Source organism: Erythrolamprus reginae, chromosome 1 (genome assembly GCF_031021105.1).
Source record: "Erythrolamprus reginae isolate rEryReg1 chromosome 1, rEryReg1.hap1, whole genome shotgun sequence".
NCBI lineage: Eukaryota > Metazoa > Chordata > Lepidosauria > Squamata > Dipsadidae > Erythrolamprus > Erythrolamprus reginae.
The window spans coordinates 31775611-31797526 of record NC_091950.1 but is presented as its reverse complement, the minus strand read 5'-3'; the positions used below and the strand labels follow the sequence as shown (position 1 = coordinate 31797526).

General features: G+C 40.0%; 1 protein-coding gene across 2 annotated transcripts in view; it reads left to right on the top strand.

The window, feature by feature from the left end:
• Positions 1–1205: 1205 nt before the first annotated feature.
• The window catches only part of MIS18BP1 (MIS18 binding protein 1), a 46981-nt gene continuing 26270 nt past the window's right edge, over positions 1206–21916 (top strand). For both annotated transcript variants that reach the window (XM_070748783.1, XM_070748775.1), the window contains exons 1-10: positions 1206–1397; positions 3205–3788; positions 4376–4507; positions 7100–7509; positions 9374–9465; positions 10219–10349; positions 11164–11254; positions 13831–13979; positions 16637–16803; positions 21612–21708. In XM_070748783.1, coding sequence (XP_070604884.1) covers positions 1375–1397; positions 3205–3788; positions 4376–4507; positions 7100–7509; positions 9374–9465; positions 10219–10349; positions 11164–11254; positions 13831–13979; positions 16637–16803; positions 21612–21708 — 1876 coding nt within the window. In that variant the 5' untranslated portion in view covers positions 1206–1374. The remainder of the gene's footprint in view (positions 1398–3204; positions 3789–4375; positions 4508–7099; positions 7510–9373; positions 9466–10218; positions 10350–11163; positions 11255–13830; positions 13980–16636; positions 16804–21611; positions 21709–21916) is intronic.

Genomic DNA, 21916 nt, shown 5'->3' with positions numbered 1-21916 from the left:
TTTTTACATAAGCCAAAGTCCCTGTGAGTGGAAACACTCTCTGTGAATGGAAACTAGGTAACAATTAATTAGTGGAACAGCTTGCCTCCAGAAGTTGTGGATGCTCCAACACTGGAAGTTTTTAAGATGTTAGATAGCCATTTGTTTGAAGTAGTATAAGGTTTCCTGCCTAAGCAGGGGGTTGAACTAGAAGATTTCCAAGGTCCCTTCCAACTTTGTTGTTGTTGTTGTTGTTGTTGTTGTTGTTATTAACAACAACTGGACAGCTCCATTTGTGTAACATAAAAGCATTGCCAGTTGCAAGCTATTCATAGGCAAAGCGCTCCACAGAGATACAAAACCTAATAAATTAAGCATATAAAGACAGTGCCATTCGAATTTGTATTCCCCCACCCTCAAGGACAAGGCATGACCTGCCGGCCACAATGGAATCTATATGTACTACTGAAATTTTATAAGAATGTTTATGCAGATACCATGATCCATAGGGATCATAGCTCAGGTTGAAAGGAGGGTTACTTGGTGCTTTCAGGATTATGTTATTTTCTTGCAGACGTTTCATTATTCAAATTATGATATTACCTAGTTTGGGTAATAGCATAGCATTTAGACTTATCCCAAAGGTGCTTTTTTCAAGATGCAACTGGACTTTGTTTTTTTCTTTGAAGATGTTTTGCCTTTTGCTTTTTGGATGAGCAGCAAAACGTCTTCAAAGAAAAACCAGAAAGTCCAGTTGCCTCTTGAAAAAAGCACCTTTGGGATAACCATGACCTGGATGGATGAGAATCTCCATAAAGAGTCCTTTTCAGCCCTCTCTATGCAGTTTAAAATCAGCATATTGCCCTCAACAATCTGGGTCCCCAATGAAATAAAACGATTGCAACAAAACAATGCAACTTCAGAGAGCTGCCAAGGATCCTTCACAGATACAATTATTTCGTTGCACTATTGGCCATATCAGCTTTTTATCAAAGGGCGAATCGCGCGGCTCAATCATTGCTAATGAAATAAACAGTGAACTATCGGATAACTAACAAACCATACACAGGTCTCAGCTAACTGGATATAACATTAGTGAAAATAATATGACAGAAAATATAACATTTGGTGCGGATTGCAGGCTGGCTTCCACTCTTCATTTGATCCTTGCGGACTAGGCGCTAAATATATACTGTATTTTAAGGTTCGCCCCCGAACCGCCATTCGCCTGACAGTCTTTGCCAGCCTCCAAAATGTCCCCCCAAGCCACGCGGGGGAGGCGACTCCTAATGACGTCAGCAAGCCTTCCTTGCTCTTCGACCAATCAGAGATCAGGGAGCGCAGCGCGTGAGGAATTCAAATCTCGCGGCGATCTGACGGGCGGCGGTCGAAGGAATGAAAAAGGAGGGAGAGAGAAGGTAGGGCGGAGAAGTGGCTACTGGGTGAGGTGGGTGGGGGGGTTGAGTGGGAGAAGATTTTGCTTCCACAACAAAGAAAGCCTTTTTTTTTCTTTCCCTCCCGAGCTCCGGATGAGAAGGCTACTATTTCTCTTATTGTATTGGCGGGAATATCCTCTGGTGGGTTCTTTTTTTTTTAAAAAAAAAATGTTATTTCAAACTGTTTTTTATTATTTCCTCAATTTGGTGCTGGTTAAGTTAAGGAGTCGAAGCTTCCATAAGCCTGCAGGACACCCGGTTGGAGATGGCTGCCTCCGGGGACTTTAAGGCAACCCCCTGAAAATAGGACCGTCTTTCGGCCATCTGGGTTAGATTTTGGGAACGCATCGTCCAATATCTCAGGGGTTGCCACAAAGAAGAGGGAGTCAAGCTATTCTCCAAAGCACCTGAGGGCAGAACAAGCCGTGGATGGAAACTGATCAAGGAGAGAAGCAACCTAGAACGAAGGAGAAATTTCCCGACAGTGAGAACAATCAACCCATGGAACAGCTGAAGTTATGGGAGCTTCATCACTGGAAGCTTTCAAGAAGAGACTGAATCTGTCAGAAATGGTGTAGGGCAGTAATGACAAACATTTTTTTGCACGGGTGCCAAAAGGGCGCGCGTGTTTGAATCTATAATGCAATGTCCTCTCCCGCTCATGTGTGCATAACCACCTCCTTGCATGCATAAAAGCCTCACTGAAGCCTCCGGACTTCCTTTAGGCCCGTTGCGATGTGTACTGTCTCTGCTTGGGGGAGGGGTTGAACTAGATGACCTACAACGTCTCTTCCAACTCGGTTATTCTGTTTTGATGCTTTTTATCAAGTGGGATCCATTCTATGACTGCCTTGGTCCACCTTTCATAAGTTGCTCTTGCTATGTGACCAGTCAATTTCCATTTCCATTCTTTAACTCTTTTAATGGCAATAATTGACTTCATTTGGGTTTGCTGAAGTGCCTGATGAATTGTTTATGCTGGTAAAATACACATATCTGTTAATTTTCTTGAATTTTGCAGACAAAATTAGTATTCTTTACATCAGGGGTCCCCACACTTGGCAACTTGTGGACTTCAACTCCAGAATGCCAAGTTTGAAAACACTGCTTTACATCACAGCTATCCAACCTTTTGGCTTGTGTGGGCTTCATTGAATGAAGAGGAATTTTTTGGGCTGCATGTAAATATATACAATATAGTTGTATATAATATAATTGTAAATATATATAAAAGTTTACAATCTTGTGGGGCCGCATTACAAGCTATCCATTGGTCTCATGTTGGACATGCCAGTGTTACATCATACATTATATATTCAACACTTCTATAGACTGCTGAATCTCATATCATTCTGGTGCAATTTCTATGATGTAACAGCTTTATATTATCAGGAAAAAAATGGCTATTATTATTTTATTATTATTATTTATTAGACTTGTATGCCACCCCTTTCTATGTTTTATAATTACATTTTCAAAATTACACTAGGGTTTTAAATTGTATATAGTGTTAACATAGTGTCATTATACAGTACTGTATATCTAATTTATAATTTAAGTATTAAATAATTTAGGGTATTTAGATGCATTTAGCATGGGATATCAGAGATTATTTTTGTTACTTTATAACACCTTTTAAAAGTAAAAATGTAAAGGGATACAGATGGTATTTGCAGATATAAGACTTTTTTTTGAATGAAAAAGCATTTATAATGAAGATATTTTGTATTTCCAGGTGCTGTAGTTTTAGACAATTGAAGAATATTAACATTTTTTTCCCCTTTAACAGGAAAGAAATAATGTCATTGAAAGCAGTTTCTTTACATAATATCCCTGATGGTACACCTTTAAAGGATTTTGTAAAATTCCAGATGAATTGTACTTTGGATTCAGCTAAAATTCCCTCTTCAGTGGTTTTTACTTGCCAGAATATTTGCTCGAGCCAAGAGCAAGAGCACGGAATACATATTTTCCAGTCTACTTTAATGTCTCACAATCTGCATACACAAGAATTCTTTGACATCAGTGAAATAAAGGCGTCATCTGAAGGAATCCAGGGAATGATTTCTTCATCTCAGAAAAATAAGCCACTGACAAGGAGTGCCGTTCAAAAACGTAAAGCTTGTGAACCATTATGCCTTGACTCTCCAACAAAAATCTTCTTAAGAATGAAGCAAAGAGCAGCTCTTCTGAAAGAAAAAAACAAGCCTTCAGAAGCTAAGTTGTTGGACCCAAACTGTACTAAAGATTCTATTCTTATTCCTGAAATGGAACCTTCCTTTCTACAAAAATCAGAAAAAATACCTATAGTTAAAGATAAACAAAAGACAAAGCTGAATGAGGATTTTCCTGAAGAATCCAATGTAAAAACAGGTTGGTTATATAATGTCTTCCCAATTTATTTTAGTATCATACTTAGATGTTTGAGATAGGGCCACTACCCAGCAGTGATAAAAATTGGTCAACCTACTCCCTGCCTTATTAATTTAGACTCATCTAGACTCATCTTCAGGATTGATTGAATTTGTAAGCCACTCATCTCGTTCAGGGTGATTCTAAGTGGCTAATATAGTAAGAAATACAAATAAAAAACAAACATAAAAACAAATTAAAATTATGAAAGGTTGCATATGGAGTAAAAGAATGAGTTTGTTCTCACACACTGACAGGACTCACACACTAACTAGCCAGATGAATACTGATGGATGCTGGTTAGGCAGAGGCAGAATTTTTCAATTTTCCCTATTTTTTTATAGAGCGTCTTATACTCCAAAAATTACAGTATGTATTGGTCACCCCTGAGAACTTGCAGAACCACGTCTGAACTTCCTCAGTGATAACGCTTGTCTGTTACATTAGTTGTATATTGCCATGCAAATATTAAATTCCATGTTTTCTAAAAGGTTATCTTTCAATCTACCAGGTATGGAAAACTTCATCAATGTGTTTTGTCCTTTCAGTTTCAGTGGCAGATTTTACTGCAGTGAACAAAAATCTATATACTACAGTAATAAGTCCTCCATATCTGGAATCCCCCAACAAGTTCTTCTCCCGTGCAAAACAGAGGTTGCAGAAAGATTGGTTGCAGAAAGGTAATACATTTCTTAGATGATCAGAAGTTTTGCATATATTTTTGTTTTGGAATTTATTCATATTTATTTATTTGATTTTTTATGCCGCCCTTCTCCTTAGACTCAGGGCGGCTTACAACATGTTAGCAATAGTACTTTTTTTAACAAAGGCATGGCTGGCAGCCTATTGCCCCAACCATCCGGGTCCTCATTTTACCCACCTCGGAAGGATGGAAAGCTGAGTCTTCAATTTTTCTTCCTGCAATCTTGTCGTAACATAATTTTCTGGTAAACGATAGAATATTCTGTTTATAATAGCTAAACATAGCAGGCTGCCAAATAATTTGTAGTTGCTTTTAATCATTTACTCATCATTTGCCTTTAGTTTTTTTTTTCAAACATTTGCCCCATAATTTTCTGGTTCTGATTTTTAACTTATTTCATTTTGATTTATTTAATATTTAATGTTTTTGTGTTTTGTAACCATTTTTTATGCTTGTAAAGCCACCCAGAGTCGCTTGTCAGTGAGATAAGTAGCATGTAAATAGATTAAATAGGTAAGTAAGCAGAAATAGTCATAAAATAGCATGTGCACCATTCAGCAAGCTCTTCGTTATTGATAACACACGTTAACACACACACACAATAGTTAGCTAGCTAGCTCATCATCATCATCATCATTTTATTAAGACTTTTACATAGGTAAAATATAAATGTAAAGAAATATTAAGAAGAAAATAAAATAGTTAAAGAAACAAATACAGTAATACCTCGTCTTAAGAACCTAATTGGTTCCCGGGGGTGGTTCGTAAAACGAAAAGTTCGTAAGACGAAACATTGTTTCCCATAGGAAACAATGTAAAATCAATTAATCCGTGCAATGAAAAAAAAACGCAAAAAAACGCCGCCGCCCGGCTGTCACCTTTTGAAACAGCCGGTGGGCTTCTCGGCGGCCTCCCGAACGCCAAACCCGAACTTCCGAGTTCGGCGTTCGGGAGGCTGCCAAGAAGCCCCCCTGGCTGTTTCAAAAGGTGACAGCTGGGCGGTGGGGCTTCTCGGCGGCCTCCCGAACGCCGAACCCGGAAGTTCGGCAAAAGTTCGGGTTCGGGAGGCCGCTGAGAAGCCCCGCCGACTGGCTGTCACCTTTTAAAACAGCTGGGGGGCTTCTCAGCGTCCTCCTGAACCCGAAAATTTGCCGAACTTCCAGGTCCGGCGTTCGGGAGGCTGCCGAGAAGCCCCCCGGCTGTTTTAAAAGGTGACAGCCGGGTGGCGGGGCTTTTCAGCGGACTCCCGAACCCAAACTTTTGCCGAACTTCCTGGTTCAATGTTCGGGAGGCCACCGAGAAGCCCCGCCGCCCGGCTGTCGTCTTTTGAAACAGCCGCGGGGCTTCTCAGCGGCCTCCCGAACGCCGAACCCGGAAGTTCGGGTTTGGTGTTCGGGTTCAGGAGGATGCTGAAAAGCGCCCCGGCGGGGCTTCTCGGTGGCGGCGGCGGTGGGTTCGTAAGAAGGAAAAAGTTCGTAAGAAGAGGCAAAAAATTTCTGAACCCCGGGTTCGTATCTCGGGTTGTTCGTAAGACGAGGGGTTCGTATCATGAGGTACCACTGTACAGTGGTACTTCTACCTACAAACGCCTCTACTTATGAACTTTTCTAGATAAGAACCGGGTGTTCAAGATTTGTTTTGCCTCTTAGGAACTGTTAAAGGCATGGAAAAGCCTCTGTGGGGCATCTCTAGGAATCTCCTGGGAGGAAACAGGGCCGGAAAAGGCGGGGAGAAGCCTCCGTGGGCCTCTCTAGGAATCTCCTGGGAGGAAACAGGGCCTCTACCCTCCCTGTGGTTTCCCTAATCACACACATCATTTGCTTTTATATTGATTCCTATGAGAAAAATTGCTTCTTCTTACAAACTTTTCTACCTAAGAACCTGGTCAGGGAATGAATTAAGTTCGTAAGTAGAGGTACTACTGTAGTAAGCAAGTTACAGGTTTTATAACTTATAAACAAACTCATTATGACTCCTCCCTCTTGATATTACAGAAATCTCTTTCACCCCTTATTTAATTGTTTTCGAATTGCTTCCCTTTGCTTTTTTCTATTTTCAGCAAAATTCCCACTAAAAAGTATTGGTTGTTCTGTCCTTTACCAAATTTATTAGATTTATTAGATTTTTATGCCGCCCTTCACCTTAGACTCAGGGCAGCTTACAACATGTTAGCAACAGCACTTTTTAAGAGAGCAGCATATTGCCCCCAGAATCCGGGTCCTCAAATAACTTGGTTTTGCAGTTTCTGCCAATTCTGGCATCTTCACAATCCATTCCACAATTTTGGGAGCTTCAGTATGTCTCCATCTCCATAATAATTATGTTGCAGTTTATTTATTTATTAGTCTTCAATCAGACTATTCTAGTTGACTATCCATAACTCTTAGTGAAAAGAGTTGTGTCTTTTTCTTGTTATTGAGAAGAAATTATTTTCTAAGAAGTTAGCATGACTGAGGAAAAAATGATTTAGGTATAACAACTCATCCTGAAACAATAGTTATGAAGAGAATATTTTCTGTAGGAAATGTTTCACCGTATTAAATTTAAAATGTCTTTCCTTTACCTACAGCAAAGCAACCTTTAATCACATCCTGCCCAACAAAAAAATGTAATAATTTTAATAAAGAACGTGTAAGTGCTACTGTTAGCCAGAAAGAGATTATTGTGGAACCTGGTGAATTGGCCAATAATACTTTTACAATAATCTCTAATCCTGTGATTGTGAGTGATGATCACATTAAATCTAGAGAATTCTTGAAGGAAAGAGCATATGGAAAACTTCAAGAAGAAGCAGGCATGACTCCATCCAAATATATTTATGGCCAAAAAGCAGAAGAAAATTTAAGTGTTTTACCACAAAAACCTTCCCAACACTTGTATGATACAATTTTTGCTACTCCAAAAGCGTATATACCAAGGAAACAACAGCCTGCTACCAAGACGCTCTTGGATGAACCTGACACAGGCACAAATGAAAAGGTAGGATCTTTTATTTTATCTATTTTTATCCTAGCTGGCAGGAAGAGCAAAGCATGTCACAATTGAACATAACTAAAGGGGGCACCACAACTATCTTTCTTGTGTTACATTTTCCCCCTATCACATCAAAATGTCGCTTGGCGGGACCCAGGGGAAGAGCCTTCTCTGTGGCGGCCCCGGCCCTCTGGAACCAATTCCCCCCAAAGATTAGAATTGCCCCCACCCTCCTTGCCTTTCGTAAGCTGCTTAAAACCCACCTCTGCCGTCAGGCATGGGGGAATTGAGACCCTCTTCCCCCTAGGCCTTTACAATTCTATGCATGGTATGTATGTATGTATGTTTGGTTTTTTATATTAATGGGTTTTTAATTGTTTCTAACATCAGACTACTGTTGTACACTGCTTTATTGTTGCTGTTAGCCGCCCTGAGTCCCTGGAGAGGGGCGGCATACAAATCCAATAAATAAATAAATCCAATAAATAAAATGTGTAATCAGTATGCATCATAAGTGGTTCACCAGGATATTTTCTGTTACCTTTATGAATCCTGAAATAAGTGCTTAGCCTTATTACCCTGCACTCAAAAGCCCAGTTGGCTTATTATAAGGGGATGTGAAAACAGGGTAGCTACTTTGAAAAATGGAAATCCATAGACTTGCACAAAAATTCAGGTTTTGTTTCAAAAAGGTATTTTTGAATATTGAAGCAAATGAGTAAGCAACTGTTTTGCTAATCTAAAATAGCTTCTTTTCTTGGCATCACTTGGCAGCTGTGGACAATAGATTATATTCACAGCCCTAATTGCAGCTTAATTTAGCTTATCATTTATTTCCATATTGCTTTTAGATGGTATTTTTTTATGGAAGAATAATTTTGAAGGGTCATAAATCTGAAAAAAGCTCTCTAAATAATTATACTTATTTAAAAAATTCTGGAAGCTATTAGCATCTTATTTATTTTTTATTTATATTTTTTTATTAATAGGCTGCCCATCTCCCTAAAAAAAGGCAAGTCCATTTGTTTATACTTCTGTGAAGATCAGAGATAGAATAAAAGACCCAGAGAAATACTATATCCCTGCAATTTTTATTTTTAAAAAATAACATGCTTTTCTTTTTTAAAAAGCCCTGGTTTTAAATTTCTGTAATATAATAATGGAGTTTCCATTTCTTTCAGAATCTCAGAATAATTTCAGAAACTTTTAGAATTTCAGATAAATTAAATCTGTAAAGTTCAAGATTTTCCTGGATTCAATCCCTACTTTGCAATTGTTTATAATCGTAACAAGATACATAAACGGGCACCTATAGTGTTGTGCATATCATTCTCTACAAATATTTGCTTGAGTGGTATAACTTACATATGATATAAAGGGTACATTATCACACTAGCCATGAAAGTTCTTTTCTTCATAAATTCAGAAGAAAATACTTAATATTTAGATTCAAATCTTAAAATGTACACAGTTTGAATTTAAGTAGTGATCACAAATATAAATCTGAGAATGTCATTGAACTGTCGATATACATTATATGATTTTGCAGTCAGGTGCAAAAGAGCCGGGGTGGCACAGCAGGTAGAGTGCTGTACTGCAGACCACTGAAGCTGACTTGTAGATCTGAAGGTCAGCGGTTCAAATCTCATCACCGGCTCAAGGTTGACTCAGCCTTCCATCCTTCCGAGGTGGGTAAAATGAGGACCCGGATTGTGGGGGCAATAGCCTGGCTCTGTTAAGAAGTGCTATTGCTAAGATGTTGTAAGCCGCCCTGAGTCTAAGGAGAAGGGCGGCATAAAAATTGAATAAATAAATAAATAAAATAAATAATAATTATGGCCAAAATTATTCCCTGTTTTTTCTAATTTAGTTTTCAAAGGAAAAAGAGATGATATCTATCACTAAATGGGTAATCAGAGTGATCAATGATAATACTGCGGTGGGTCTGGAAGGATTACGGAAGTAAGTGACTGCTTTTCAGTTTTGTTCAAATATGTCTACATGGTTTTAAATCATTGTCATGGATGTTCCTTGCATTAGTCTTGTATTAAATTCCCCCTAAGGGAACGCTCGTAACCTAGGGATTACCCATACTCTGGATGAAGTTATCTCCTCCCATATTATTATTTTTTTAAACTTGATGTCCAGCTCCTCACTCTTTTCCTTTGTAACCTACACTTTGTAAAAGGAAAAAGATGGGCTTAGGTATTGAATTGTAGTAATTTTTGCTGGGTATTGTAATGCAAATGATTGAGTGGCTTTGAATATTAAGTAAATTCCCTCATGTATTTCTTTTATTTCCAGTCTATTTTTCGGTTTAATCTTGAACGCATAATGTGGCTTACAATTTAAGTTTCCAAGAGTAAATTGAATTCATTCTAGATATTACCTACATTTTGAATAGACTTGTGTATTTATCAAAATTTATTTGGTCTGGTCCAGCTTGTACCAGTTAAATAGAACAATTAACAAAGGCTTTAAGTCCTTTATAACAAATTCACAAAATGCTTGCAAATATTTCTTCATTAGGAAAATACGTGACATGTCTGTCTTATCCACATAGCAAGATACACAATTCACAATATAAAACACATACATTAGGAAGTGGGAGAAATAAATTATAAGGGGCTCACGTCACTTTTCAAGCTGGGATTCTAAGGAAGTATAATGGTAAGATTCTTTTCCAATTATGATTCTATGACCTTTTTATTTTAGAGATATAGGCGATGTCTTCTGGCATAGCAATGTAATTGTAGAACGCATTGCAAGCAATCAAGTCAAAACCTTGAAAGGAAGTATCTACATGTTACAAGGGTGTATTGATGCAGTTAGCATGAAGAAAGAAGGTAAGAGAAAAGTAAAACCAGAATGGCAGCCTAGAATTTTTATAAGCTTCTTGTGAAAATGGCTTCTACTTTGCTGCTTCTTTTCCAGCTGTTTATGCTGACCTATTACTCAAACTGTCAGTCTCTAGTAATTGAGTTGAGTTCTACATTAGGAGCCATGAGGCACCTGCTCAGGCTGAAATAGGTTAACACATATAAGAGGTAGTATTGATCTAGTATTAAGTGATCTTTCTGATCTGTGCTTGTCATATAAGGTTTAATACTATACCACACTGCTAAATATTAATTTGTTTCAAATGATAGCTTGAATAACTAACAGTATTAGCAGGAAGGACAGTATCTTTAATATACCTGTTGCCACATTTATTTAATGTGACTGTAAAATGATGATGGATAATTGAAACACTCATAAAAGGGAGCACTTTGCCATTCTAATTAGCAGGGGGTACAGAAATCTGTGCTCTCATTTATGCATTTTGCCCAATATGATCTAAGCTACTAAGCTATATTCTTTCTTTTGCGATTTAATAATGCCGATTGTGTGATAGCAGCAGCTTGAGTAGAATGTTAGATATCACAATTTCTACAATGCATAACTTTGCTCTATCTAGAACTTTCCAATATAACATTTGCATAAAAATAAAGCATTACAAAAAGAGAGAGAAGGTATAATACAGATTTAGGAATTTTCCTAAGATTTTGTAATCCTGTAGATTATCTCTGTTTTGATCTCCTCCAAAGGTTTGAAAAATTAGTATAAGCACCCTTCTAAAACATAACAACTGTCCAAAGGCTATACCTTTGTTTCAAACAGGAATACCACCTACATTCATAAAGAAGTTTCAGAGAGGAATCCCAAGAAATTGGAAAATGCTTGTTGATGATTTGCTTCTTTATATGAAAAGGTCAGTGTCACTGAAAATGGTTACGTTTTTGAGTCGTTGTGATAGCTGTGATTGTTGGTAATAATTTTTCAATCTTCGAAATATTTAAGAAAAACTTTGCAAAATGTCTACAACATTTATTTATACTGTGTATTTAGTCTGTAGTAGCACATAATTAGGGTAATTATAATTTAACGTAGTTGGAAGGGACCTTGGAAGTCTTCTAGTCCAACCCCCTGCTTAGCCAGGAAACCCTACACCACTTCACTTCAGACAAATGGTTATCTAATCTCTTCTTTAAAACTGGAGTTGGAGCATTCACAACTTCTGGAGGCAACTCATACATGCGTGATAGCATGCGTGCTAGCATGCGTGCATGCTCTTTCGGCACCCGAGGAAGAAAAAGTTCACTATCACAGTTCTAGAGTATTTCTACCGATAGTTCCTCAAATTGCAATCGATAATGCCTCAATGGAAAGACTGGCTATCCATGTCTTTTTGAAATAACAAAAATAAGCCACCTTATTCTTTTTTCCCCCTTTTTCATTTCCTCTGTTTTTCCTCTTTTCCTTCTCTGAATGATTTTATTTTTGTGTAGAATTCTTCCATAAAAGTTGTTTCTTTTTTGAAAAAAGAAGATTCCACTTGAAAAGTTTATATCCTGGTTTTGCCTTCCCTAGCTACTTTAGGCAGAGATCTTGGAAACAAAGATGTTTCTCTATGGAGAAATGGATGAAAGCAGAGCTTGGGGTTACTGAAATTGTCATTTTCTATTAAAGACAGCCTTCTAGAACAGAGGTCCCCAACCTTTTTTGCACCAGGGACCGGCTTTAAGCTAGACCAGTTTTCCATGGCCCGGTGGGGGGGGGGGGAGCTAGCTGTCAGCGGCGCCGTAAAAGGGGCGATCAAGAGAGGAATGGGTGAATGAATGGACGGAGGGTGGGAAGGAAGGAAGGAAAGAGGGAAGGGACAGGAACAAAAGAAGGGTGCAAAGGAAGCAAGGAAAGGTGTGAAAGGGGAGAGTAAGAGAGGAAGGAGTGAAAGAAGGGAATGAGGGAGGAAAGAAGGGAGGAAGGAAAAGGAAAGCAAGAAATGGAGGGAGGAAGGGAAGGAAAGAAAGAAAGAAAGAAAGGGGGAAGGGACAGGAACAGAGGAAGGAAGCAAGGAAACTTATGAAAGGGGAGAGTAAGGGAAGAAGGTAGGAAGGAGAAAGAAAAGAAGAAATAGAGGAAGGGAAGGTAAAAGAGAGAAAGAAAAAGAGCAAGAAACAAAGCAAGAAAGAGAAAGAAAGAAAGGCAACTTCAAAGAAAGGCTCACTGAGCATCTCTCACTCTCTCTCTCTTTCTATCCCTCTTTCTTTCTTTCTCTTCCTTTCTCTCTCTCCTCTTCCTTTATCTCCTCTCTCTCTCCCTCTCTCTTTCTCTCCCCCCTCTCTCCCCCTTTCCCTCTCTCCCCCTTTCCCTCTCTCCCTCTCTTGCTATCTCTCCCCCCTCTCCCTCTCTCTTTCTCCCTCTCCCTCTCTTTCTCTCTCTCCCCCCTCTCTCTTTCTCTCTCTCTCCCCCTCTTTCTCTTCTTCTCACTTTCTCTCTCTTGTTTTCTTTCTGTCTCTTTTGCTTTCTCTCTCTCTCACTCTTTCTTGTTTTCTTTCTCACGCTCTTTCTCTCTCTTGTTCTCTCTCTTGCTATCTCTTTCTCTCCCCCCCTTTCTCACTCTCTCTTTCTCACTTTCTCTCTATCTTGCTGTCTGTTGCTATCACTCACTCTCGTTCTCCGTTCTTCTCAGCGATGACGCGCGCACGCCCTGCCCGCCTCACCTTTGCGAGAGCACTTTCGCCCCGGGCTCTCAGCAAGGGGGTTTGCAGGAGAGGCGGGGCCGGCGAAGGTGATATTGAATGTCGGGGGAGAACGAGCGGTTGCACGCGCTCCCTATCCCCCTGCTAGCCCACTCGGAATATTCAAAATAAGAAAAGCCTTCGCCGGCAAAGGCTTTTCTTATTTTGAATATTCCGAGTGGGCTAGCAGGGAGATAGGGAGCGCGTGCAACCGCTCGTTCTCCCCCGACATTCAATATCACCTTCGCCGGCCTCCGCTGAGGAAAGCCTTTGCCGGCATTTCCTCTCGGCGTCAAGGAGGCGCAGCGGCGGGCGGAGAGAGGGAAGGGGGGGCAGCGGCGTCCCTCCTGGCCTTGGCGGGCCGCCCAACCCTCCCCACCTCCTGCAAACGCGGCGGGCGGCGGGGGAGAGCGAGGAGCCGGTTCCGGCGGGCGCGGGGCTTGGCTGGCTGGCGGGGGGAGCGCTGCTGGTGGTGCGGAAAGGCCGAGGGGGCCCTGGCGCCGCGGACCGGCTGAAAAGCCCCAACGGGCCGGTCCCGGTCCGCGGACCGGCGGTTGGGGACCTCTGTTCTAGAACAATTGGGGTTCTGGACAGGCATCTCAGGCTTCACCTAATTCCTTGTATCTGATCCAACCACTTCAGGAAAAAGCTGCTGCAGCAGCATAATTACCCCTACCAGTGTTTAAACAGTTTAAAGAAAATATGAAATCTTATAAGATTGAGGCGATTAATACTATGGTACTTATGCAAACCTTTAACTCTTTAGGAAAGAAGAGAGAGCATTTTCTGTAAGTGATGGCGAAAAAACAAACAAATACTCAAAAGAACTGGATCTGCCACAAAATATTAAGAGAAAACGTGAAATGAAAAACATAACGTATGATGCATTACCTCTGCAAAATGATAAAATACCTGGTATGCATGTTATTTTCTGTGTTTGGGGAATATTTCGGTCTTTTCAAAAAATACTGTTATATTTATGATGTTCCTAGCCCTAGTAATTTCCTATGAAATTTACTTTTGTTCACTATGGGAAACAGTAATAAAAATTGTGAGCACTTATAACTAGATTTTGCATCTGACGACTGCATGCTAAAGTGAAAATAATGCTGGCACACCATACCTAAATGAGATGGTAGCAACCAGTGATCTTTGTAGTATGTGTCTTTCTTTCTCTTCCTCAGTCACGCTTGCTTAGTAAGCATTTCACTTCCGATTTAGCAGACTTGTTTCTTAATGAGGAAAGAGTGTATTAGCCCAATTAATCCAAAAACCCTGTTAATACTATGCTCCATATGCAATGATGAGAATGTATTCCATGAGTTGTGAAATAGCTACCCCCAAAATAAGACCCACCTTTGATTTACATGTGCACCTAAAAATAATAATAATAATAATAATAATAATAATAATAATAATGCAGTGATACCTCATCTTACAAATGCCTCGTCATACAAACTTTTCGAGATACAAACCCGTGGTTTAAGATTTTTTGCCTCTTCTTACAAACTATTTTCACCTTACAAACTCACCGTCGCCGCTGGGATGTCCCGCCTCCAGACTTCCGTTGCCAGAGAAGCACCCGTTTTTGCGCTGCTGGGATTCCCCTGAGGTTCCTCTCCATGGGAAACCCCACCTCTGGACTTCCGTTGCCAGCGAAGCACTTGTTTTTGCGATGCTGGGATTCCCCTGCAGCATTGCAAAAACACAAGTCCGGAGGTGGGGTTTCCTATGGAGGGGAACCTCAGGAGAATCCCAGCAGTGCAAAAACGGGCGCTTTGGCTGGCAAAAGGGGTGAATTTTGGGCTTGCACACATTAATCGCTTTTCCATTGATTCCTATGGGAAACATTGTTTCGTCTTACAAACTTTTCACCTTAAGAACCTCGTCCCGGAACCAATTAAGTTTGTAAGACAAGGTATCACTGTATATTAGATTTGTATGCCGCCCCTCTCCGAGGACTCGGAGCAGCTCACAGCCTTACCCCCACAAATTAACCTTTACTAAGACTAAATAAACCCTACCCCCCAAATGAGCCCTTATAACGACTCCGCCCACTCCATCCCACCGTCTGGTGGTATGAGTGGGGCGAGGGGGATTTGTAAAAATCAAGCTAGGGTGGGGGTTAGAGCTGCACGAGGCCCCACGTGACCCTCATCTGCTTTAGGACTGCCGCAGCCAGGCTTTGCATGCCAGAACATCTGTTGTGCCGCTGTCCGACTTCTGTGGCCTCTCATGGCTGGATGCCATGTAGTGCATCACAGCAGTGCTGCCACTTGTGGCAGGAGGTTGTGTGACACATCACGCCATTGTCACTAGTCGCATGAACAATGATATGACACATCACAGGGTGGCACCAGTGCAGTTAGCTACGTGACATCTAGCTGCAAGTGGTCGCAAGTAGCCACAGAAATTGGGCAGTGACACGACAGGTGTCGGGGGAGGGGAAGCCTGGCTGTGGTGGTCTTAAGGTAAGCGGGTAAGACATCTCCCGCTTATTTTCAGGCCCAAAAGAAAATAAGACTGGATCTTATTTTCGGGCAAAACATGATATATCTAGATTAACCTAATGTTCAAATGGAAGTAAGTTGTATGGCAGGAAATAGCCTTTCATATTACAGAAGCCGATTATCTAGGTCCTCAACAGTCTGGATTCAGGCCCGGTTACAGCTTTGGTCACGTTGATGGATGATCTCTGGCGGGCCCGGGACAGAATGCAGCTGCGAGAGCAATCATGGGCTTTCCCAAATATGCCCATGTTACTCCAACACTCCGCAGTCTGCATTGGTTGCCGATCAGTTTCCGGTCACAATTCAAAGTGTTGGTTATGACCTATAAAGCCCTTCATGGCACCGGACCAGAATATCTCAGGGACCGCCTTCTGCCGCATGAATCCCAGCGACCAACTAGGTCCCACAGAGTGGGTCTTCTCCGGGTCCCGTCAACCAAACAATGTCGCTTGGCGGGACCCAGAGGAACAGCCTTCTCTGTGGCGGCCCCGACCCTCTGGAACCAACTCCCCCCAGAGATTAGAATTGCCCCCACCCTCCTTGCCTTTCGTAAGCTGCTTAAAACCCACCTCTGCCGCCAGGCATGGGGGAACTAAGATACACTTTCCCCCTAGGCCTTCACAATTTTATGTATGGTATGTTTGTATGTATGATTGGTTTTTATATAATGGGTTTTTAACTGTTTTTTTAGTATTGGATTTTATTGTACTGTTTTACTGCTGTTGTTAGCCGCCCCGAGTCTGCGGAGAGGGGCGGCATACAAATCCAAGAAATAATAAATAATAATAATAAATGTTTTTCTAAAAAACTCCACAAAAATATTTCCATTACCAATAACTTGTTTCTGTAGACTCCGGTTATCTTAAGATAATAAAAATTGAGTAAAGAGAATTAAATGCTCAGCAAGGTTACTTCATCTTTTCTTTGGATCATTTATGAGGGTGCTTCATATTTACATTTAAAGTAAACATAAAGTTTACTTTAAAGTCAATTTGCCTTGTTACAGGCAGAAATTTGTTGCTGTTGAAGAATATTTGTGTGTGTGTTTCTTTTCTTTAATAGGTATGCAGATGAAAACAATTGACTTACTGAATGACAGTGAGAAAAGTTTCACCCGTAGCGGGCGATGTGTTAAGCCACCAATGCTGTACTGGTGTGGGGAAAGGATGCATCGAGATCATGAATTAAATGTCACCATAAACAAAGGAGGCGCCAACTACTTATCACCTGTAAGATTTATTTTATCTCACTATTTGTAAATTATTATCGTGGAGTAATGATAGTAATATAGGGTGTCCAGCAAACCTGGAAAACTGGGAAATCAGGAATTATCAGGGAAATCGGCGGTTTGGGAAATATCAGGAAAGTTGTGAAAAAAACGGAATAAATCAGGGGGAAAAATAAACTATAAAAATGTTTAAAAGACAGGGAAAAATCATGTTGAAAAAAAAAACGGATCGCGCTGCCTGGCAGAGTCAAGCAAAAATGAGCATAATTGTGGCAACAACTTGCTTCCTCAGCTATCGATATTTCTCCACGGCTTAGCCATTTGGCATGATGTCATCTACGACCACACCTAAACTAGATCACAAGTTACAGGGAAATGTCAGGGAAATATCGGGATTTCAAAATGTTTCCTCCTGGACACCCTGTAATAGAAATTTTAAGCAGGTGCTTGTAGATATTTTGGATTTCTACAAGTTGAGAATATTATGGATTGAAAAATCCAGTGTACAATTTAACTAGGAAATGATTGTACTTTCCCTGAGCCTAAAGGAAACATAGAAGTTTGACGGCAGAAAAAGACCTCATGGTCCATCTAGTCTGTCCTTATACTATTTCCTGTATTTTATCTTAGGATGGATATATATTTATCCCAGGCATGTTTAAATTCAGTTACTGTGGATTTATCTACCACGTCTGCTGGAAGTTTGTTCCAAGGATCTACTACTCTTTCAGTAAAATAATATTTTCTCATGTTGCTTTTGATCTTCCCCCCAACTAACTTCAGATTGTGTCCCCTTGTTCTTATGTTCACTTTCCTATTAAAAACACTTCCCTCCTGAACCTTATTTAACCCTTTAACATATTTAAATGTTTCGATCATGTCCCCCCTTTTCCTTCTGTCCTCCAGACTATACAGATTGAGTTAATTAAGTCTTTCCGGATACGTTTTATGCTTAAGACCTTCCACCATTCTTGTAGCCCGTCTTTGGACCCATTCAATTTTGTCAATATCTTTTTGTAGGTGAGGTCTCCAGAACTGAACACAGTATTCCAAATGTGGTCTCACCAGCGCTCTATATAGCGGGATCACAGTCTCCCTCTTCCTGCTTGTTATACCTCTAGCTATGCAGTCAAGCATCCTACTTGCTTTTCCTACCGCCCGACCACACTGCTCACCCATTTTGAGACTGTCAGAAATCACTACCCCTAAATCCTTCTCTCCTGAAGTTTTTGCTAACACAGAACTGCCAATACAATACTCAGATTGAGGATTCCTTTTCCCCAAGTGCATTATTTTACATTTGGAAACATTAAACTGCAGTTTCTATTGTTTTGACCATTTATCTAGTAAAGCTAAATCATTTACCATATTACAGACGCCTCCAGGAATATCAACCCTGAATAATCTGTTGAGTAATCCGAAGGTGGCAACTGGACTTTGTTGGTTTTTTTCCTCTAGTGCTTCTTCAGTTCTGACTGAACTGAATGGAATGGAGTGGGCAATGGACTGATTTATGTTCATTGCAGTCATCTGATTGTTAGTGCATGCCGAAGGTCATCATTAGTTCTCTGAGAGTCCTTGAGGCCACTTGGGGATTTCTCTATCCTCATGGTCACTTGAACCAGGGGTGCAAAAGAGTATGGAACTTTCTGGAGGCTGTTGAAAGAGCAATGTGGAGATAGGTAGTGTTATATATGTAACATATTTTTGTTGATAAAGCAAATGAAAGAGAAACTAATATAGATCTATTTTGAGCTTATTTGCTCTCATCAGCCAGCCGTATCTTGGCAAAAAGGAAGCTGTATGCTTTTCCCATACTTGGGCATACCAGGGTGACTCGACAAAAAAAAAATCACAGAGAGAGAGATGGGGGAGAACAGGTTTGAAATTTGGGTGTCCTAGACTCACAGCTAGGATTAGACCAACATCTTAAAGCCCTGCATGGCAATGGACCAGATTACCTCCGGAATCGCCTGCTACTGCACGAATCCCAGCGACCGATAAGGTCCCACAGAGTTGGCCTTCTCTGGGTCCCGTCGACTAAACAATGTTGTTTGGCGGGCCCCAGGGGAAGAGCCTTCTCTGTGGCGGCCCCGGCCCTCTGGAACCAACTCCCCCTGGAGATTAGAACTGCCCCCACCCTCCCTGTCTTTCATAAACTACTCAAGACTCATTTATACTGCCAGGTATGAGGGAGTTGAGATAGCTCTTCCCCCTAGGCCATTACAAGTTATGCATGGTATGTTTGTGTGTATGTTTGGTTTTATAATAGGGGTTTTTAGTTGTTTTTTATTATTGGATTGTACATGTTGTGTTTATTATTGTTGTTTGCTGCCCCGAGTCTACGGAGAGGGGCGGCATACAAATCCAATAAATTATTATTATTATTATTATTATTATTATTATTATTATCATTATTATCTGACAGCTGTGGCCAAGGGGACCTTTGCATAGGTTTGCTTAGTACACCAATTGCGACCATACTTAATCAGGAGGCTTTTCTCATGGTCATTCATGCCTTTATCACCTCACACTTAGATTATTGCGACACACTCTACATGGGGCTACCCCTGAATAGTGTTTGGAGAATACAGCTGGTCCAGAATGCAGCCGCGTGACCTGCTATGGATGCACCCACATTACACCAATTCTCTGTGGACTGCACTCGCCCCAATTTGTCTCTGGATGCAATTCAAGTTGTTGGTCATTACCTTTAAAGCCCTACATGGCTTAAGGACAGACTATCTTTGAGACTGCCTTCTACCGCATAGCTCCCAGTGACCGATAAGGGCCCACAGGGTTGGCCTTCTCCGGGTCCCGTCAGCTAAACTGTTGGCTGGCGGGCCCGTGGAGGAGGGCTTTCTCTATTGCTGCTCCAGCTCTCTGGAACCATTTACCTCCTGAGATCCAGACTACCCCCATGCTACTGGTTTTCTGGAAAGCTGTAAAGACCTGGCTTTTCCAGCAGGCTTGGGGCCATTGATCTGATGGCACACCATCGGGATCCAGCCATTAATGACATGTATGGTTTTATAATAATAATTTGTATGGTTTTAACTGTTTTTAAGTGTTGTTTTTAAATTGTTTTAGATTGTTCTTTAAGGGGTTTTAATATTACTTTGTATGTTTTACTTTTTTTTGTTGTGAGCTGCCCAGAGTCCCTTGGGAATTGGGCAGCATACAAATTCAAATATAAATCAATCAATCAATAAATATCCCTCTCCCTCTGTTGAGAGAGGGCTGCCCAATTTTAACATAGATGGCCTCTTTCAAACCAGAGGGCTTCTCTGTCCAGAATGTGAGCTTTGCTGTCTTCAAAAGAGTTTTTGTCCTTCAAATGAGGTAGACTGCTGAATCTTGTCATAAATGCATACATACTAGGATAGAAACATTCAGAACATATTATGTTGGTTGTGCCTCAATTATACATTTGGTTTCAGAATTTTTGGACTAAAAATGTTGGGTTTGGACTTTAAAGAATAAATGTTTCAGTCCATTATTATTTTTAACTAAAGCATAGTTCTTTCCTAGTTTGCCCCTTCCATTTGGTTCCAGAAGGCTAAAGCCATTCTTGCATGACATCAAATGACCTAAATATTTCGGAGTTGTCTGTAATATCAAAAGTATCATTCCCTGATACTTTTGGAATCTGATTCTTCAGATAAATGATCTAATTTTCTAAATAATAATAATAATAATAATAATAATAATAATAATAATAATAATAATAATAATAATGCTGGAATATTCCTGGTGCATACAAAAGATAGAAAGTTTTGACTTGAAACATTTTGAGCACTTCTCTCTGTAGACATTAAGAGTCTGACCAGGTACAGTTTTGCAGTAGTGGTCCCACATTTATAGCATGCAAATAATTTGGGGAGGATGAAATTTTTTTAAAGAGAAAACAATAACATTACTAAGTTGCTAATTCTATGGAACTGTTTTAAAGGTCTTATAACTTCTGCGGGATGTTTTTGCTGTTACTTTGATGCTAATTACAGTAGTGTTATTTTTTAAAAATAATTTCTGAAATTGATATTTTGAACTCTTGTATATTACTTTAAAGGAGCAACTGTTACCTGAAAGATACTCTATATTCAGATTTTTAAAATCTACAGTGCATAAGCTTGAACTTTAAATGAACGGAGAGTGTAACTTCAAATTCTTAAATCATAAAGCTAGAAAAGACCATTTAAACCATTGACCCTAATCTCCTCCTAAGTTCAAGAAATCAAAATAAAATTTATTCAGTAAAGGGGAGACCAATAGTTTAGTATATTTTAGAAAATTCTGAAGTGTTACATTAGGGAGTGCTATAACAGTCAGTTAGAAAATGTGTTCCTGTAAAAATGTACTTTATAGGTTAAAACAGGTCTGCGGCCTGTTTTCCAAACAGGGAAACTGGTGGGTGAGCACATGCACAAAACCATCCCCTCTCACCATCTCTGCTGCTTCTGGCTATTTCAGTGTGAAACAACCTCAGGTTGAAGAATGCTTGTCTATAATTACCCAGCTGTCTTTTCTCAAGACGAAATCTTTACTTAGAAACATAGAAGATTGACGGCAGAAAAAGACCTCATAGTCCATCTAGTCTGCCCTTATACTATTTTGTACTTGCAAGACAACTTTTATGCCCTGATAATCCTCATTGCATTTCTTGCAATCTATTTCAATTTGTCTCAATCCTTTTGAAAGTAAGTTCTTAAGAAAATGAACAGAATCACGAAAGTGGAATTTGACTAGTACAGAATGAAATTGCATTTTTTGAAATTATGTTTCTTTATATTAGTTCTTTTGTTCCTCAAGGCAATTAACAGCACACACCCTGCTACCAAATTTCAAAAGAAAAATGATGAGAACCCTTTCAAAAATCATAAAGAAGTGACTTTTAACCAAGCAAAAGGTAGATAATATTTTAATTCACTTTATTTTTGAAATTATTGATTTTTAAAAGACACATATCTTTTGTTATGGTTTTAATGGTTAATTTTAGTGCAGGATTTTGTTATGCTTTTTATTTTTAAAATGTTTTGTTTTGCTTTTGCTGTTTTTAATCCTGTCAGCTGCCTTGAATGATTCTGGAGGAGGAGATCGACCTGGTATGTGTGATT